General features: G+C 41.5%; 1 protein-coding gene across 1 annotated transcript in view; it reads left to right on the top strand.

Annotated features, from left to right (window-relative positions):
• FAM20A (FAM20A golgi associated secretory pathway pseudokinase) overlaps window positions 1-19045 on the top strand; it is a 190421-nt gene extending 171376 nt beyond the window's left edge. Inside the window, exons 9-11 of the mRNA XM_053708155.1 lie at window positions 473-554; window positions 2408-2467; window positions 18119-19045. Of these exons, the coding sequence (XP_053564130.1) occupies window positions 473-554; window positions 2408-2467; window positions 18119-18386 (410 nt within the window). The 3' untranslated portion in view covers window positions 18387-19045. The remainder of the gene's footprint in view (window positions 1-472; window positions 555-2407; window positions 2468-18118) is intronic.
• The last annotated feature ends 930 nt before the right edge of the window (window positions 19046-19975 follow it).

Raw genomic sequence — 19975 nt, 5'->3', positions numbered from 1 at the left:
ATATGTAGCATCACATTTATTATACACACTATGACAATGTAATACTGTAGCATATATTATATGTAGCAACACATTTATTATACACACTATGACAATGTAATACTGTAGCATATATTATATGTAGCATCAGATTTATTATACACACTATGACAATGTAATAATGTAGCATATATTATATGTAGCAACACATTTATTATACACACTATGACAATGTAATAATGTAGCATATATTATATGTAGCAACACATTTATTATACACACTATGACAATATAATAATGTAGCATATATTATATGTAGCAACACATTTATTATACACACTTTGACAATGTAATACTGTAGCATATATTATATGTAGCAACACATTTATTATACACACTATGAAAATGTAATAAGTAGCATATATTATATGTAGCATCTGTTATCCACCTCCGTATACCAGTGCAAAAAGTATTCTTTACGTTTTAATTTAAGGAAACATGGACCGTCACCACTATGAAATATTCACCAAATTTGGAGATGAAGGATTCCTGCTGCACATGGATAATGCGAGAGGGTAAGTTACATCTTCAGGCTATGCATATGAAAAAAATCTACAAGTTCTTAAAGGGACAGTCAAGTCCAAAAAAAACTTTCATGATTCAAATAGGGCCATGTCATTTTAAACAACTTTCCAAATTACTTTTATCACCAATTTTGCTTTGTTCTCTTGGTATTCTTAGTTGAAAGCTAAACCTAGGAGGTTCATATGCTAATTTCTTAGCCTTTGAAGGCCGCCTCTAATCTACATGCATTTTGATAGTTTTTCACTAGTAGAGGTAGATAACATTGAGCTCACGCACGTGAAGTTACCTAGGAGTGACCACAGATTGGCTGAAATGCAAGTCTGTCAAAAGAACTGAAATAAGTGGGCAGTTTGCAGAGGCTTAGATACAAAATAATCACAGAGGTAAAAAGTATATTAATATAACTGTTGGTTATGCAAAACTGGGGAATGGGTAATAAAGAGATTATCTTTTTAAACAACAATAATTCTGGTGTTGACTGTCCCTTAAATTGTTCTGTATTTTTGAATAAGTAAAATGTGAAAACAAAGTCAATAAATGTTTAAATTGTGGAGAATTAATGAGCATTTAAATAATGAGTTATTATGGTTGTGGTAAACAAAGAAGAAAAACAAACATGCTTAAAACGACAGGAAATATATATTTTTAACTTGTCATTCAGATAGAATATACAATTTTAAACAACTTTCCTACTTATATTATTAAATTTACTTCATTTTTCTGGTATCCTTTGTTGAAGGAGCAGCAATCCATTGGGAGCTAGCTGAACACATCTAGTGAGCAAATGACAAGAGGCATATATGTGCCGCAACCAGTCACCAGCTAGCAACCAGTAGTGCATTACTGCTCCTTGGCCTACCTAGGTATGCTTTTTAACAAAGGATATCAAGAGAAAGTAAATTAGATAAGACGTAAATTGGAAAGTTGTTTAAAATGACATCCTCTATCTGAATCATGAACGGTTAATATTGACTTTACTGTCCCTTTAAAAGAATTCTTACTTTTGCGTAAAGATTGGTTTTATCCTTCAATCCCTAGAGAGGCCAAACATCAAATTCTGTTACCTGCAAATGCTTCATATCAGATAGTTGTCTTAGGCAAATAACAGCATTTTGACCTCTATAGGGGGGAACATACAATTAATGTTCCTTCAGAAGAGGAATAAACACAACAGAAGACAGCTAATAAGTAAAAAGAAATCGAGTAGTGTAAATGGTCCAAACAGTTTTATTTATCACAAAATGATTCAGTAAAATAAGGTTTAGTTCAGCAGCTGGTATCACTGCACTGCTTGCCAGGAAATATTCTGCCACAGATTCACAACCACACTCATGGAGCTGATATACTTTGCAGGCCGAGAGATCTAAACTATACTGAGATCTCGGTGCCCATGACATCCTGGTAAGGTAATAGTAATGTCTAATTTTCACAGCAGAGACATCCATGCCAAGCCAATTACTCAAATTTGTTTTCAATGTAAGTCAGACTCCCATGACAATTATACCACGCGACAGGAGGCCAAAAACGTAGACTGTCCCAGAAAAAATGGGGACGCCTGGCAAGTACGTTGTATAGCTACTTGGGTGAAATTGCAGACAAGAACCTGTCTGAAGAAAGGTTCATTAAATGTTTGCAAGCAGCTGCTGAATCTAGTTATTCTCTCACAAAGGGTAAATATGGCAGTTAGGAAATTAAAACACTGTAGCTTTTATAAAGATGCTGTGTATTAGTTTCTATCTGGCAGCTTTCCTTCAGTGCCTGCTGGTATAGTAGAGAAGAAAAATACATCATACATACATACATCTAAACATAATATACCATCATTTGTATTTGTGTGTTGTAGGTTTGGACGCCATTCACAAGATGAGTTCTCTATTCTGGCGCCTCTTTATCAGTGCTGCATGTAAGTATTGCAATCTGATTATAATGTGATAATAAACAATAGCCCAGCGTGCCTGGAAAATGAATTTACCATGAATAAAAAAACAGTTGTAATATTCAATCTTAGAAGTAACGAATAACCAGTGACGTAGACTTGCGTCAATTGACTCTAACTCAAGTCGCTTCAATGACTCTACTCTATAGTTCTTTTGCAAGATGTACCGAGTCCACGGTTTTATCCTTACTTGTGGGATATTATCCTTCCTAACAGGAAGTGGCAAAGAGAGCACCCACAGCAGAGCTGTCTATATAGCTCCCCCCTTAACTCCACCCACCAGTCATTCTCTTTGTCGGCTCTAAGCAGGAAGGGTAAAGTGAAAGAGGTGATAAAGTATTAGTTTTTATTTTTCTTCAAGCAAGAGTTTTTGTTATTTTTAAATGGTGCCGGTGTGTACTATTTACTCTCAGGCAGGAGATAGATGAAGATTTCTGCCTGGAGGATGATGATCTTAGGATTTGTAACTAAGGTCCACTGCTGTTCCCACAGAAGCTGAGGAGTACAGGAAAACGTCAGTGTGAGGAACGGTTTCTTGCTATACAGCAATGAGGTATGTTCAGTCATTTTTTCTGGAAAGACTGTGATAATTCAGAAAGGCTGACAGTATCCCCATTAGGGGAAGGGTAAGCAGTAATCCTAGTGTTATAAGGGGTATTACTAGCTTGCATAAAGGGCTAAATTTATGGGCACTCAGTTTGTATGATATATTAGGCAAACATTTGTGTGTTCTGGGAGTACTGTTTATATTTCTGTTGGGGGGTACACTTGGCTTGTTTGGGGGTTTTATAACCCACATGGCTTAAAAATCGTTTGGTAGATTTGTGTGTAGGCCCCAGCAACATCGAGTGAGATGGGCGGGGCCTATTTTAGCGCCGCAGTTGTTTTACATAGACAAGCAGCAAGCTTCAACACCGGAGGGTCCCGGTGCACTTCTAGGGCCTAATCGAAGTTTTATCCCCACATTATCGATCCTTGAGGGCAGGTAGGCACCACAGCAGAGCTGTGGCAGGGTGCTGACAAGGGTTTTACCGGTTTTTGGACACTTGTCAATCCGGTTTTCACATTTGGGGGTTAATTGCCTTAATACTTGTTGTGCAATCTTACTAAAGCTTAGTGTGTATACTGTAAAAATTTCGGAAAATTTGGGGTAATTTTAAGCAGTTTTGCAGTTTGTGTATGCCTTTTTTTTCTCTTAAAGGCACAGTACCGTTTTTGAAAATTGTGGTTTGTTTTCATTAAATAAAGTGTTTTCCAAGCTTGCTTGTCTCATTACTAGCCTGTTCAACATGTCTGACATTGAGGGAACTCATTGTTCAATTTGTTTAGAAGCCATTGTGGAACCCCCTCTTAGAATGTGTCCCACTTGTACTGATATGTCTATAAATTGCAGACAGCATATTTTGAGTATGGCAATGGATGATTCTCAGACAGAAGGAAATCAGGTTTTGCCATCTAGTTCTCCCCAAGTGTCACAACCAGTAACGCCCGCACAAGCGACGCCAAGTACCTCTAGTGCGTCTAATTCTTTCACCTTGCAAGATATGGCCTCAGTTATGAATACTACCCTCACAGAGGTTTTATCTAAACTGCCAGGGTTGCAAGGGAAGCGCAGTAGCTCTGGGTTAAGAACAAATGTTGAGCCTTCTGACGCTTTAGTAGCCGTATCCGATATTTCCTCACAATGTTCAGAGGTAGGGATGAGGGATTTGCTATCTGAGGGAGAGATTTCTGATTCAGGAAAAATGTTCCCTCAGACAGATTCAGATATGACGGCATTTAAATTTAAGCTGGAACACCTCCGCTTATTGCTCAGGGAGGTTTTAGCGACTCTGGATGATTGTGACCCTATTGTAGTTCCAGAGAAATTGTGTAAAATGGACAAATATTTAGAAGTTCCTGTTTACACTGATGTTTTTCCAGTCCCTAAGAGGATTTCGGACATTGTTACTAAGGAGTGGGATAGACCAGGTATTCCGTTCGCTCGCCCTCCTGTTTTTAAGAAAATGTTTCCCATATCTGACATCATGCGGGACTCATGGCAGACGGTCCCTAAGGTGGAGGGAGCTATTTCTACTCTGGCTAAGCGTACAACTATACCTATTGAGGACAGTTGTGCCTTCAAAGATCCTATGGATAAACAATTAGAGGGTCTCCTAAAGAAAATTTTTGTTCATCAGGGTTTTCTTCTCCAGCCTATAGCGTGCATTGTTCCTGTAACCACTGCAGCTGCCTTTTGGTTTGAGGTTCTGGAAGAGGCTCTTCAGGCGGAGACCCCATTAGATGATATTCTGGATAGAATTAGGGCTCTTAAGCTAGCTAATTCTTTCATTACAGACGCCGCTTTTCATCTGGCTAAATTAGCGGCAAAGAATTCAGGTTTTGCCATTTTAGCGCGTAGAGTGTTATGGCTTAAGTCCTGGTCTGCTGATGTTTCATCAAAATCTAAGCTGTTGACCATCCCTTTCAAAGGTAAGACCCTATTCGGGCCTGAATTGAAAGAGATCATTTCTGATATCACTGGAGGGAAGGGTCATGCCCTCCCTCAGGATAAATCAAATAAGATGAGGACCAAGGAAAATAATTTTCGTTCCTTTCGAAACTTCAAAGGTGGTCCCGTTTCCTCTTCCCCTGCTGCAAAGCAAGAGGGGAACTTTGCTCAATCCAGGCCAGTCTGGAGACCTAACCAGGCTTGGAACAAGGGTAAACAGGCCAAGAAGCCTGCTGCCACCAAGACAGCATGAAGGGGTAGCCCCCGATTCGGGACCGGATCTAGTAGGGGGCAGACTCTCTCTCTTTGCTCAGGCCTGGGCAAGAGACGTTCAGGACTCCTGGGCAGTAGAAATCGTAACCCAGGGATATCTTCTAGATTTCAAGGATTCTCCTCCAAGGGGGAGATTCCATCTTTCTCAATTGTCTGTAAACCCGACAAAAAGAGAGGCGTTCTTACGCTGTGTAGAAGACCTTTTTACCATGGGAGTGATCTGCCCAGTTCCAAAAGCAGAACAGGGGCAGGAGTTCTACTCCAATCTGTTTGTGGTTCCCAAAAAAGAGGGAACTTTCAGACCAATTCTAGATCTCAAGATCCTAAACCAATTCCTAAGAGTCCCATCCTTCAAGATGGAGACCATTCAGACTATTTTACCAATGATCCAGGAGGGTCAATATATGACCACCGTGGACTTAAAGGATGCGTATCTACACATTCCTATCCACAAAGATCATCACCAATTCCTCAGGTTTGCTTTTCTGGACAAGCATTACAAGTTTGTGGCTCTTCCCTTTGGATTGGCCACGGCGCCACGAATCTTCACAAACGTGCTAGGGTCCCTTCTGGCGGTCCTAAGGCCGCAGGGCATAGCAGTGGCGCCTTATCTAGACGACATACTAATTCAAGCGTCGACTTTCCAACTAGTCAAGTCTCGCACGGACTTAGTGTTGGCCTTTCTAAGATCTCACGGGTGGAAGGTGAACGTAAAAAAGTTCTTTCCCCTCTCACAAGAGTTTCATTTCTAGGGACTCTGATAGACTCGGTGGACATGAAAATATTTCTGACGGAGGTCAGGAAATCAAAGATTTTGTCCACCTGCCGAGCTCTTCATTCCATTCCTCGGCCGTCAGTGGCTCAGTGTATGGAGGTAATCGGACTAATGGTAGCAGCAATGGACATAGTTCCGTTTGCTCGCTTGCATCTCAGACCACTGCAACTATGCATGCTCAAACAGTGAAATGGGGATTATGCAGATTTATCTCCTCAGATAAATCTGGATCAAGAGACCAGAGACTCTCTTCTTTGGTGGTTGTCACAGGATCATCTGTCCCAGGGAATGTGTTTCCGCAGGCCAGCGTGGGTTATCGTGACGACAGACGCCAGCCTACTGGGCTGGGGTGCAGTCTGGAATTCCCTGAAAGCACAGGGTTTGTGGACTCAGGAGGAGGCCCTCCTACCGATAAATATTCTGGAATTAAGAGCGATATTCAATGCTCTTCAGGCGTGGCCTCAGCTGGCTTCGGCCAGATTAATCAGATTTCAGTCGGACAACATCATGACTGTGGCTTATATCAATCATCAGGGGGGAACAAAGAGTTCCTTAGCGATGATAGAAGTTTCAAGAATAATCCTATGGGCAGAGGCTCACTCTTGCCATCTGTCAGCGATCTATATCCCAGGAGTAGAGAACTGGGAGGCAGATTTTCTAAGTCGTCAGACTTTTCATCCGGGAGAGTGGGAACTCCATCCGGAGGTGTTTGCTCAACTGGTTCAGCTATGGGGCACACCAGAATTGGATCTGATGGCATCTCGTCAGAACGCCAAACTTCCTTGTTACGGATCCAGGTCAAGGGATCCTCAGGCAGTACTGATAGATGCTCTAGCAGTACCCTGGTCGTTCAACCTGGCTTATGTGTTTCCACCTTTCCCTCTCCTTCCGCGTCTGATTGCCAGAATCAAACAGGAGAGAGCTTTGGTGATTTTGATAGCGCCTGCGTGGCCACGCAGGACTTGGTATGCAGACCTGGTGGACATGTCATCTCTGCCACCATGGACTCTGCCGCTGAGACAGGACCTTTTGATTCAAGGTCCACTCAAGCATCCAAATCTAATTTCTCTGCAACTGACTGCTTGGAGATTGAACGCTTGATTCTATCAAAGCGGGGTTTCTCCGAGTCGGTCATAGATACCTTGATTCAGGCTCGAAAGCCTGTCACCAGGAAAATCTATCATAATATATGGCGTAAATATCTTTTTTGGTGCAAATTCAAAGGCTACTCATGGAGTAAAATAAGGATTCCTAGGATTTTGTCTTTTCTCCAAGAGGGATTGGAGAAAGGATAGTCAGCTAGTTCCTTAAAAGGACAGATATCTGCTCTGTCTATTCTGTAGCACAAGCGTCTGGCAGATGTCCCAGACGTTCGGGCCTTTTGTCAGGCTTTAGCTAGAATTTAGCCTGTGTTTAAACCTGTTGCTCCGCCATGGAGTATAAATTTAGTTCTTAAAGTTCTTCAGGGGGTTCCGTTTGAACCCATGCATTCCATAGATATTAAGCTTCTATCTTGGAAAGTTCTGTTTCTAGTTGCTATCTCTTCAGCTCGAAGAGTTTCTGAACTATCTGCATTACAATGTGACTCACCTTATCTTGTTTTCCATGCTGATAAGGTGGTTTTGCGTACCAAACCTGGGTTCCTACCTAAGGTTGTTACTAACAGGAATATCAATCAGGAAATTGTTGTTCCTTCTCTGTGTCCTAATCCTCCTTCTAAGAAGGAACGTCTGTTGCACAACTTGGACGTAGTTCGTGCTTTGAAGTTTTATTTGCAGGCAACCAAAGATTTTCATCAAACATCTTCTTTGTTTGTTGTCTATTCTGGAAAGCGTAGGGGTCAAAAGGCTATGGCTACCTCTCTTTCCTTTTGGCTGAAAAGCATCATCCGTTTGGCTTATGAGACTGCTGGACAGCAGCCTCCTGAAAGGATTACAGCTCATTCTACTAGAGTGGGTAGCTTCCACATGGGCTTTTAAAAATGATGCTTCTGTTGAACAGATTTGTAAGGCTGCGACTTGGTCTTCGCTCCATACCTTTTCAAAATTTTACAAATTTGATACTTTTGCTTCTTCGGAGGCTATTTTTGGGAAAAAGGTTTTGCAAGCAGTGGTGCCTTCCATTTAGGTTCCTGTCTTGTCCCTCCCTTCATCCGTGTCCTAAAGCTTTGGTATTGGTATCTCACAAGTAAGGATGAAACCGTGGACTCGGTACATCTTGCAAAAGAAAACAAAATTTATGCTTACCTGATAAATTTCTTTCTTTTGCGATGTATCGAGTCCACGGCCCGTCCTGTCTATTCAAGACAGATAGTATTTTTTATTAAACACTTCAGTCACCTCTGCACCTTATAGTTTCTCCTTTTTCTTCCTTGGCCTTCGGTCGAATGACTGGGGGGTGGAGTTAAGGGGGGAGCTATATAGACAGCTCTGCTGTGGGTGCTCTCTTTGCCACTTCCTGTTAGGAACGATAATATTCCACAAGTAAGGATGAAACCGTGGACTCGGTACATCGCAGAAGAAAGAAATTTATCAGGTAAGCATAAATTTTGTTTTTTAGCGACCGACTTGCATCTTGTGGAAAACATAGTTTTTCTAAAATGCAATCTTGATAAATTTGATTAACAGTTCAGCTCTGTTTAAATAAAGCCTTGTTGAACTTGCCCATAGCTTTTTTGTGTACATCTTCTTGATTTTCTAGTTCTTAAAACTCCCCCTCCCCCAAACACACCACCTCCTTTTTTTTCTGTTAAAGTTGGCTCCCAGACTTGAGACTTGACTTGAAAGGACTTTAGATTTGACTTGAGACTTGGAGTAAAAGACTTGAATACATCACTGCTAACAACTTTTCAGAATTTGTCCACCTATCAATTAGTAGGGGACTGGTGACCTTAATGCATTGTGTATGGCACTGCCACTGTGCCTTATTTCCTCAGAGATCTGCCTCCCAACATATACTGGAGGCTTTCTAGGACTTGGAGGTGAGCGGTTGTGAGGGTGATGCCCCACCATTATTTTGTGGGCAGGACTGCAATAGGATGGTAGGGGCTACAGGTTTTTCTAGGTTGGGCTTGTCATGACTGGGATCAGGCATGCCCAGGACGGAGCTGGGAGATTTGCTAAAAACCGGAACAATTACTCTGCTTGGGAGAAAGTGGGCAGTGCGCCAAGCAGATAACAATCCTGCCGAATGTGGGACAGTTTGGAGGTTTAAGTCAGTTCCAGAGCAGCAATGCACTACCAGTTGCTGCTCTTATAACAAGAGACATGTGTGCAGCAACCAATCACCAGATAGCTCCTGAGAGTGCATTGCTGCTCCTGGAACCTATCTAGATATGCTTTTCAACAAAAGACACAAACGAAGTACATTTGATAATATAAGTAAATTGAAAAGTCTCTTAAAATGGCATGTTCTATCTGATCCATAAAAATGTTTAACCCCTTAACGACCAAGGACGTACGCCACACGTCCTCAAAAAAAATACACTTAATGACCGAGGACGTGTGGCGTACGTCCTTGGTCTGGAAAGCAGCTGGAAGCGATCCTGCTCGCTTCCAGTTGCTTTCCGGTTATTGCAGTGATGCCTCGATATTGAGGCATCCTGCAATAACCTTTTTTAGCAATCCGGTGCAGAGAGAGCCACTCTGTGGCCCTCTCTGCACCGGACATCACCGGCTAAATTCGTTGGTGGGTGGGAGCCGGTTCGGGAGGCGGGTGGCGGCCATCGATGGCCTTGATGATGTGTAGGGGGGCGGGATCGTGGGCGGGGGTGATCGGAGGCGCGCACGGGCGCGTGCACGGGAGGGCGGGGGCGGGCGCGTGCACGGGGAGGGAGCGGGTGGGAACTGCTACACTACAGAAAAAAAGTTTGTATCAAAAGTTAAAAAGTTAATAAAAAATAGTTTTTATCTATATAAAATACCTTAATCAGGGGGTGGGGGATTGGTCTGTGGGGGGGGGGAAGCTACACTAGAGAAAAATAACATAATCATTAAAAAAAAAACATTTTTCTTGCAAACTGGGTACTGGCAGACAGCTGCCAGTACCCAAGATGGCCCCCAATAAGGCAGAGGGGGGGGGGTTAGAGAGCTGTTTTGGGGGGGATCAGGGAGGTTGGGGGCTAAGGGGGGATCCTACAAACTAGCATATGTAAATATGCTAAAAATGTATTTTTTTATTTTTTTTTAAAAAAACACTTATTTTAGTACTGGCAGACTTTCTGCCAGTACTTAAGATGGCGGGGACAATTGTGGGGTGGGGGAGGGAAGGGAGCTGTTTGGGAGGGATCAGGGGGTCTGATGTGTCAGGTGGGAGTCTGATCTCTACACTAAAGCTAAAATTAACCCTGCAAGCTCCCTACAAACTACCTAATTAACCCCTTCACTGCTAGCCATAATACACGTGTGATGCGCAGCAGCACTTAGCGGCCTTCTAATTACCAAAAAGCAACGCCAAAGTCATATATGTCTGTTATTTCTGAACAAAGGGGATCCCAGAGAACCATTTACAACCATTTGTGCCATAATTGCACATGCTGTTTGTAAATAATTTTAGTGAGAAACCTAAAATTGTGAAAAATTTAGCGTTTTTTTTAATTTGATTGCATTTGGCGGTGAAATGGTGGCATGAAATATACCAAAATGGGCCTAGATCAATACTTGGGGTTGTCTACTACACTACACTGAAGCTAAAATTAACCCTAGAAGCTCCCTACATGCTCCCTAATTAACCCCTTCACTGCTGGGCATAATACACGTGTGGTGCGCAGTCGCATTTAGCAGCCTTCTAATTAGTAAAAAGCAAAACCAAAGCCATATATGTCTGCTATTTATGAACAAAGGGGATCCCAGAGAAGCATTTACAACCATGTATGCTATAATTGCATAAGTTTTTTGTAAATAATTTCAGTGAAAAACCTAAAGTTTGTGAAAAAAATTGTGAAAAAAATTGTGAAAAAGTGAACAATTTTTTTTATTTGATCGCATTTGGCGGTGAAATGGTGGCATGAAATATACCAAAATGGGCCTAGATCAATACTTTGGGATGTCTTCTAAAAAAAAAATATATACATGTCAATGGATATTCAGGGATTCCTGAAAGATATCAGTGTCCCAATATAACTATCGCTAATTCTGAAAAAAAGTGGTTTGGAAATAGCAAAGTGCTACTTGTATTTATGGCCCTATAACTTGCAAAAGAACATTGGGTATTTCTAAACTCAGGACAAAATTTAGAAACTATTTAGCATATGTTTTTTTTGGTGGTTGTAGATGTATAACAGATTTTGGGGGTCAAAGTTAGAAAAAGTGTTTTTTTCCATTTTTTCCTCATATTTTATAATTTTTTTTTTATAGTAAATTATAAGATATGATGAAAATAATGGTATATTTTGAAAGTCCATTTAATGGCGAGAAAAACGGTACATAATATGTGTGGGTACATTAAATGAGTAAGGGGAAAATTACAGCTAAACACAAACACCGCAGAAATGTAAAAATAGCCTTGGTCCCAAACGGACAAAATGGAAAAGTGCTGTGGTCATTAAGGGGTTAAATAATAAACTTTATTATTATTCTCATATATGATTATTTAAGAGTTAATTTATGATTGGACTTTTATTTAAACACAATGCACTTTCATTATTTATTTTTATTGTTATTTGTGTAATTTAACTGTGAAAATTTTAGTTTCTCCAACATAGGTGTGTCCGGTCCACGGCGTCATCCTTACTTGTGGGATATTCTCTTCCCCAACAGGAAATGGCAAAGAGCCCAGCAAAGCTGGTCACATGATCCCTCCTAGGCTCCGCCTACCCCAGTCATTCTCTTTGCCGTTGTACAGGCAACATCTCCACGGAGATGGCTTAGAGTTTTTTAGTGTTTAACTGTAGTTTTTTATTATTCAATCAAGAGTTTGTTATTTTGAAATAGTGCTGGTATGTACTATTTACTCAGAAACAGAAAAGAGATGAAGATTTCTGTTTGTATGAGGAAAATGATTTTAGCAACCGTCACTAAAATCCATGGCTGTTCCACACAGGACTGTTGAGAGCAATTAACTTCAGTTGGGGGAACAGTGAGCAGTCTCTTGCTGCTTGAGGTATGACACATTCTAACAAGACGATGTAATGCTGGAAGCTGTCATTTTCCCTATGGGATCCGGTAAGCCATGTTTATTACGATCGTAAATAAGGGCTTCAAAAAGGGCTTATTAAGACTGTAGACTTTTTCTGGGCTAAATCGATTCATTATTAACACATATTTAGCCTTGAGGAATCATTTTATCTGGGTATTTTGATATAATCATATCGGCAGGCACTGTTTTAGACACCTTATTCTTTAGGGGCTTTCCTAAAGCATAGGCAGAGCCTCATTTTCGCGCCGGTGTTGCGCACTTGTTTTTGAGAGGCATGGCATGCAGTCGCATGTGAGAGGAGCTCTGATACTTAGAAAAGACTTTCTGAAGGCGTCATTTGGTATCGTATTCCCCTTGGGGCTTGGTTGGGTCTCAGCAAAGCAGATACCAGGGACTGTAAAGGGGTTAAAGTTCAAAACGGCTCCGGTTCCGTTATTTTAAGGGCTAAAGCTTCCAAATTTGGTGTGCAATACTTTTAAGGCTTTAAGACACTGTGGTGAAAATTTGGTGAATTTTGAACAATTCCTTCATGTTTTTTCGCAATTGCAGTAATAAAGTGTGTTCAGTTTAAAATTTAAAGTGACAGTAACGGTTTTATTTTAAAACGTTTTTTGTACTTTGTTATCAAGTTTATGCCTGTTTAACATGTCTGAACTACCAGATAGACTGTGTTCTGAATGTGGGGAAGCCAGAATTCCTATTCATTTAAATAAATGTGATTTATGTGACAATGACAATGATGCCCAAGATGATTCCTCAAGTGAGGGGAGTAAGCATGGTACTGCATCATTCCCTCCTTCGTCTACACGAGTCTTGCCCACTCAGGAGGCCCCTAGTACATCTAGCGCGCCAATACTCCTTACTATGCAAAAATTAACGGCTGTAATGGATAATTCTGTCAAAAACATTTTAGCCAAAATGAACACTTATCAGCGTAAGCGCGACTGCTCTGTTTTAGATACTGAAGAGCATGACGACGCTGATAATAATATTTCTGAAGGGCCCCTAACCCAGTCTGATGGGGCCAGGGAGGTTTTGTCTGAGGGAGAAATTACTGATTCAGGGAACATTTCGCAACAAGCTGAACCTGATGTGATTGCATTTAAATTTAAGTTGGAACATCTCCGCATTCTGCTTAAGGAGGTATTATCCACTCTGGATGATTGTGACAAGTTGGTCATCCCAGAGAAACTATGTAAAATGGACAAGTTCCTAGAGGTGCCGGGGCTCCCAGAAGCTTTTCCTATACCCAAGCGGGTGGCGGACATTGTTAATAAAGAATGGGAAAGGCCCGGTATTCCTTTCGTCCCTCCCCCCATATTTAAAAAATTGTTTCCTATGGTCGACCCCAGAAAGGACTTATGGCAGACAGTCCCCAAGGTCGAGGGAGCGGTTTCCACTTTAAACAAACGCACCACTATACCCATAGAGGATAGTTGTGCTTTCAAAGATCCTATGGATAAAAAATTAGAAGGTTTGCTTAAAAAGATGTTTGTTCAGCAGGGTTACCTTCTACAACCAATTTCATGCATTGTCCCTGTCGCTACAGCCGCATGTTTCTGGTTCGATGAGCTGATAAAGGCGGTCGATAGTGATTCTCCTCCTTATGAGGAGATTATGGACAGAATCAATGCTCTCAAATTGGCTAATTCTTTCACCCTAGACGCCACTTTGCAATTGGCTAGGTTAGCGGCTAAGAATTCTGGGTTTGCTATTGTGGCGCGCAGAGCGCTTTGGTTGAAATCTTGGTCGGCTGTTGCGTCTTCCAAGAACAAGCTACTTAACATTCCTTTCAAGGGGAAAACGCTGTTTGGCCCTGACTTGAAAGAGATTATCTCTGATATCACTGGGGGTAAGGGCCACGCCCTTCCTCAGGATCGGCTTTTCAAGGCAAAAAATAAACCTAATTTTCGTCCCTTTCGTAGAAACGGACCAGCCCAAAGTGCTACGTCCTCTAAGCAAGAGGGTAATACTTCTCAAGCCAAGCCAGCTTGGAGACCAATGCAAGGCTGGAACAAGGGAAAGCAGGCCAAGAAACCTGCCACTGCTACCAAGACAGCATGAAATGTTGGCCCCCGATCCGGGACCGGATCTGGTGGGGGGCAGACTCTCTCTCTTCGCTCAGGCTTGGGCAAGAGATGTTCTGGATCCTTGGGCGCTAGAAATAGTCTCCCAAGGTTATCTTCTGGAATTCAAGGGGCTTCCCCCAAGGGGGAGGTTCCACAGGTCTCAGTTGTCTTCAGACCACATAAAAAGACAGGCATTCTTACATTGTGTAGAAGACCTGTTAAAAATGGGAGTGATTCATCCTGTTCCATTAAGAGAACAAGGGATGGGGTTCTACTCCAATCTGTTTATAGTTCCCAAAAAAGAGGGAACGTTCAGACCAATCTTAGATCTCAAGATTTTAAACAAGTTTCTCAAGGTTCCATCGTTCAAGATGGAAACCATTCGAACTATTCTTCCTTCCATCCAGGAAGGTCAATTCATGACCACGGTGGATTTAAAGGATGCGTATCTACATATTCCTATCCACAAGGAACATCATCGGTTCCTGAGGTTCGCATTCCTGGACAAACATTACCAGTTCGTGGCGCTTCCTTTCGGATTAGCCACTGCTCCAAGGATTTTCACAAAGGTACTAGGGTCCCTTCTAGCTGTGCTAAGACCAAGGGGCATTGCTGTAGTTCCTTACTTGGACGACATTCTGATTCAAGCGTCGTCCCTTCCTCAAGCAAAGGCTCACACGGACATTGTCCTGGCCTTTCTCAGATCTCACGGATGGAAAGTGAACGTGGAAAAGAGTTCTCTATCTCCGTCAACAAGGGTTCCCTTCTTGGGAACAATAATAGACTCCTTAGAAATGAGGATTTTTCTGACAGAGGCCAGAAAAACAAAACTTCTAGACTCTTGTCGGATACTTCATTCCGTTCCTCTTCCTTCCATAGCTCAGTGCATGGAAGTGATCGGGTTGATGGTAGCGGCAATGGACATAGTTCCTTTTGCACGCATTCATCTAAGACCATTACAACTGTGCATGCTCAGTCAGTGGAATGGGGACTATACAGACTTGTCTCCGAAGATACAAGTAAATCAGAGGACCAGAGACTCACTCCGTTGGTGGCTGTCCCTGGACAACCTGTCACGAGGGATGACATTCCGCAGACCAGAGTGGGTCATTGTCACGACCGACGCCAGTCGAATGGGCTGGGGCGCGGTCTGGGGATCCCTGAAAGCTCAGGGTCTTTGGTCTCGGGAAGAATCTCTTCTACCGATAAATATTCTGGAACTGAGAGCGATATTCAATGCTCTCAAGGCTTGGCCTCAGCTAGCGAGGGCCAAGTTCATACGGTTTCAATCAGACAACATGACAACTGTTGCGTACATCAACCATCAGGGGGGAACAAGGAGTTCCCTGGCGATGGAAGAAGTGACCAAAATCATTCTATGGGCGGAGTCTCACTCCTGCCACCTGTCTGCTATCCACATCCCAGGAGTGGAAAATTGGGAAGCGGATTTTCTGAGTCGTCAGACATTGCATCCGGGGGAGTGGGAACTCCATCCGGAAATCTTTGCCCAAGTCACTCAGCTGTGGGGCATTCCAGACATGGATCTGATGGCCTCTCGTCAGAACTTCAAAGTTCCTTGCTACGGGTCCAGATCCAGGGATCCCAAGGCGGCTCTAGTGGATGCACTAGTAGCACCTTGGACCTTCAAACTAGCTTATGTGTTCCCGCCGTTTCCTCTCATCCCCAGGCTGGTAGCCAGGATCAATCAGGAGAGGGCGTCGGTGATCTTGATAGCTCCTGCGTGGCCACGCAGGACTTGGTATGCAGATCTGGTGAATATGTCATCGGCTCCACCTTGGAAGCTACCTTTGAGACGAGACCTTCTTGTTCAGGGTCCGTTCGAACATCCGAATCTGGTTTCACTCCAGCTGACTGCTTGGAGATTGAACGCTTGATCTTATCGAAGCGAGGGTTCTCAGATTCTGTTATCGATACTCTTGTTCAGGCCAGAAAGCCTGTAACTAGAAAGATTTACCACAAAATTTGGAAAAAATATATCTGTTGGTGTGAATCTAAAGGATTCCCTTGGGACAAGGTGAAGATTCCTAGGATTCTATCCTTCCTTCAAGAAGGATTGGAAAAAGGATTATCTGCTAGTTCCCTGAAGGGACAGATTTCTGCCTTGTCTGTGTTACTTCACAAAAAGCTGGCCGCTGTGCCAGATGTTCAAGCCTTTGTTCAGGCTCTGGTTAGAATTAAGCCTGTTTACAAACCTTTGACTCCTCCTTGGAGTCTCAATTTAGTTCTTTCAGTTCTTCAGGGGGTTCCGTTTGAACCCTTGCATTCCGTTGATATTAAGTTATTATCTTGGAAAGTTTTGTTTTTAGTTGCAATTTCTTCTGCTAGAAGAGTTTCAGAATTATCTGCTCTGCAGTGTTCTCCTCCTTATCTGGTGTTCCATGCAGATAAGGTGGTTTTACGTACTAAACCTGGTTTTCTTCCAAAAGTTGTTTCTAACAAAAACATTAACCAGGAGATTATCGTACCTTCTCTGTGTCCGAAACCAGTTTCAAAGAAGGAACGTTTGTTGCACAATTTGGATGTTGTTCGCGCGCTAAAATTCTATTTAGATGCTACAAAGGATTTTAGACAAACATCTTCCTTGTTTGTTGTTTATTCCGGTAAAAGGAGAGGTCAAAAAGCAACTTCTACCTCTCTCTCTTTTTGGATTAAAAGCATCATCAGATTGGCTTACGAGACTGCCGGACGGCAGCCTCCCGAAAGAATCACAGCTCATTCCACTAGGGCTGTGGCTTCCACATGGGCCTTCAAGAACGAGGCTTCTGTTGATCAGATATGTAGGGCAGCGACTTGGTCTTCACTGCACACTTTTACCAAATTTTACAAGTTTGATACTTTTGCTTCTTCTGAGGCTATTTTTGGGAGAAAGGTTTTGCAAGCCGTGGTGCCTTCCATTTAGGTGACCTGATTTGCTCCCTCCCTTCATCCGTGTCCTAAAGCTTTGGTATTGGTTCCCACAAGTAAGGATGACGCCGTGGACCGGACACACCTATGTTGGAGAAAACAGAATTTATGTTTACCTGATAAATTACTTTCTCCAACGGTGTGTCCGGTCCACGGCCCGCCCTGGTTTTTTTTTAATCAGGTCTGATAATTTATTTTCTTTAACTACAGTCACCACGGTACCATATGGTTTCTCCTATGCAAATATTCCTCCTTAACGTCGGTCGAATGACTGGGGTAGGCGGAGCCTAGGAGGGATCATGTGACCAGCTTTGCTGGGCTCTTTGCCATTTCCTGTTGGGGAAGAGAATATCCCACAAGTAAGGATGACGCCGTGGACCGGACACACCGTTGGAGAAAGTAATTTATCAGGTAAACATAAATTCTGTTTTTCCAACACACTTTATAAGACCACCTGTTTTATTACATTAAAGAAATATTACTACGTTTTTGTTTTTTCATCATTGTGCATCATATTGATGCACCAAATGACATATGTAGGAGTGCAAAAACTAGATTTTTCAGATTTAAATTGCAGGAAAAGCAGGCAAAATAAACAGCACATATAGTTTTTACTTAAACTTCCATTTAAGTAAATCCATATGTAAATCCCACATAACACGTTTAAGTATATTTAAAAAAAACTAACATTTGAGCAGCATCTGATTTTCCAGAGCAAAGGAAATCAGGAACGCAAATTTCACCAGACTTTCAAGGGGTATATTCCTTGACTGCTCTTTAATAGAAAAGCCCTTCAAACTGATGGTTTTAAATGGGGGTTTTTTAAGCATTTCTTTTCTATAAAGATTTGTTTGTAATGCAGTGATAGATTGTTGATATTTTCAATACATGAACTAATTGGCTATTCTATCCCTTTAATAAACATTTTCTCCTTGCAATTATTACTCCAGGATAAAAATGGATACCTGGTTGCGTCTGAAGCTTCTCACCTTGGCAGAGTACAGATTAAGTGATGTCATGAGAGAATCACTGAGCCATGATGTTCTAACGCCAATCCTTGCAGAACCTCACCTGTTGGCTTTGGACAGACGTCTTCTGAAAATCTTAGAAGTTGTAGACCAATGCGTGCAAAAATACGGAGAAGAGACGGTCCTTAGAACTGATTTTTTCAAACAACCTTTGCCAAGCAGCATACAACAGAAAACCTTCAGTAGCTAATTATAACACTATCAGAGACCAGGTAAAAAAACCTCTCAGACCTGAAAGGAAATTAGGTCTATACTTGCTAAAAACTTTTTGTAAGGAGATGTTCACTGTATGAGTTGCACAGTACCCTACAACTTTATCCCAACTTAGCAAGCATGTTCCTACTTAAGAAAATATGTTTCTGTGAGATCCATTCATGTGCTACAGATGAAAAATTGTCATCTTATTAATCCTTCAGTACCACTGATGAAAAGGAATTGCGGTTGAAACCTCTGGACAACACTGGGTTAACCTAAATGCAAGGTGAAGGGTGTATTTTATAAATGGATATAACAAAATAGTTGTATCCAAAAAAATGTTTATTTTTTAAGCTGCTACTGAGTTGCACTATGACCAATAGGAAACGTTTATCGCTTATGTGCCTTTTTTTTAGGAAAAATGAGATGAAATGTAGAAGCAAACATCTTTTCTCATTTATAGGCTAGGTGTGTGTTGGGAAAGTCTTTGCTGAGCTAAGCTTGAATCTGGTTAGGATTGTCTACAAGAGGTCAATCTCTAAACCTCAAAGAAATGTGACCTATTTCTAGGTCTTAAAAATCACCACTTACAGTATATGTAGCACAATGTTTTCTGTTAAAAAAAAAAATTAAAACAAATATTTAATATGCAAATTTTATTTCACTTTATTAAAATTATAACTGGGTGAGGGATGGGGAGATATACATTGCAAAAAAAGGATCAGGCAGGACAGAGGGATTCAAACTGGGAATGAGCACCATATATTACCTACAATTAGAAGCACTGAGAATAACGAATGAAGAAGTGAAGCAAGATCTGTTTTCAGTGTACTGCCCAAGCAGTAATAACTGATATAGCTGCCCACTGAAGTAAACAATAAATCCTGTTTTATTATAATTTTGTCAAAATACAATGGCGTTCAAAAGTTTCGGGTCACTTAGACAATTCCTTATTTTCCATGAAAACATACATGAAATGAGTTAGAATAGGAAATATAGTCATTGAAGAGTTTGGAAATAATGAATTTTAAGTGAAATAATAATTGTGTCCTTTGTCTCATTAAAGAATCCTCCATGTGGAGCAATTGCAGCCTTACAGACCTTTGGAATTCTAGTCATCAATCTGTTGAGGTAATCTGAATAAATTTTACCCCATGTTTCCTGAAGCACCTACCACAAGTTGGAAAGGTGATAACTAAGCGCCAACTATATAACGCAACAGACCTCCAGCTCTAATAAATTGGCACCTAGTTGCCAAGGGTGGATTCAATTTTAAGATTGGATATCAGAGCGCCAAACAACGTAGGCAGGGTCTATGGGCAGATAGTCAAATACCAAAGGTAACAATAGGTTGAAATAATATGATTTAATACATAAGATAAAAAAGTTGGTACATTTAAAATTATACAACAATTAGTCATGGATCCATGTTACACTTTAAAATATATATTGAAATAATAGGAACAATTTAAAAATGCTTGTAGAACAATAAATAACAACAACAAAAATCTAACAAATAATGTCTATCGCTTAAAACTTAAATTCTAGGGGGGCGGAGCTTGGCCGTTCAGTGAAATGGCCGCG

The sequence above is a fragment of the Bombina bombina genome, chromosome 1, assembly GCF_027579735.1.
Source record: "Bombina bombina isolate aBomBom1 chromosome 1, aBomBom1.pri, whole genome shotgun sequence".
In the NCBI taxonomy this organism is placed as follows: Eukaryota; Metazoa; Chordata; class Amphibia; order Anura; family Bombinatoridae; genus Bombina; species Bombina bombina.
This window is presented reverse-complemented; position numbering and strand designations above follow the sequence as displayed.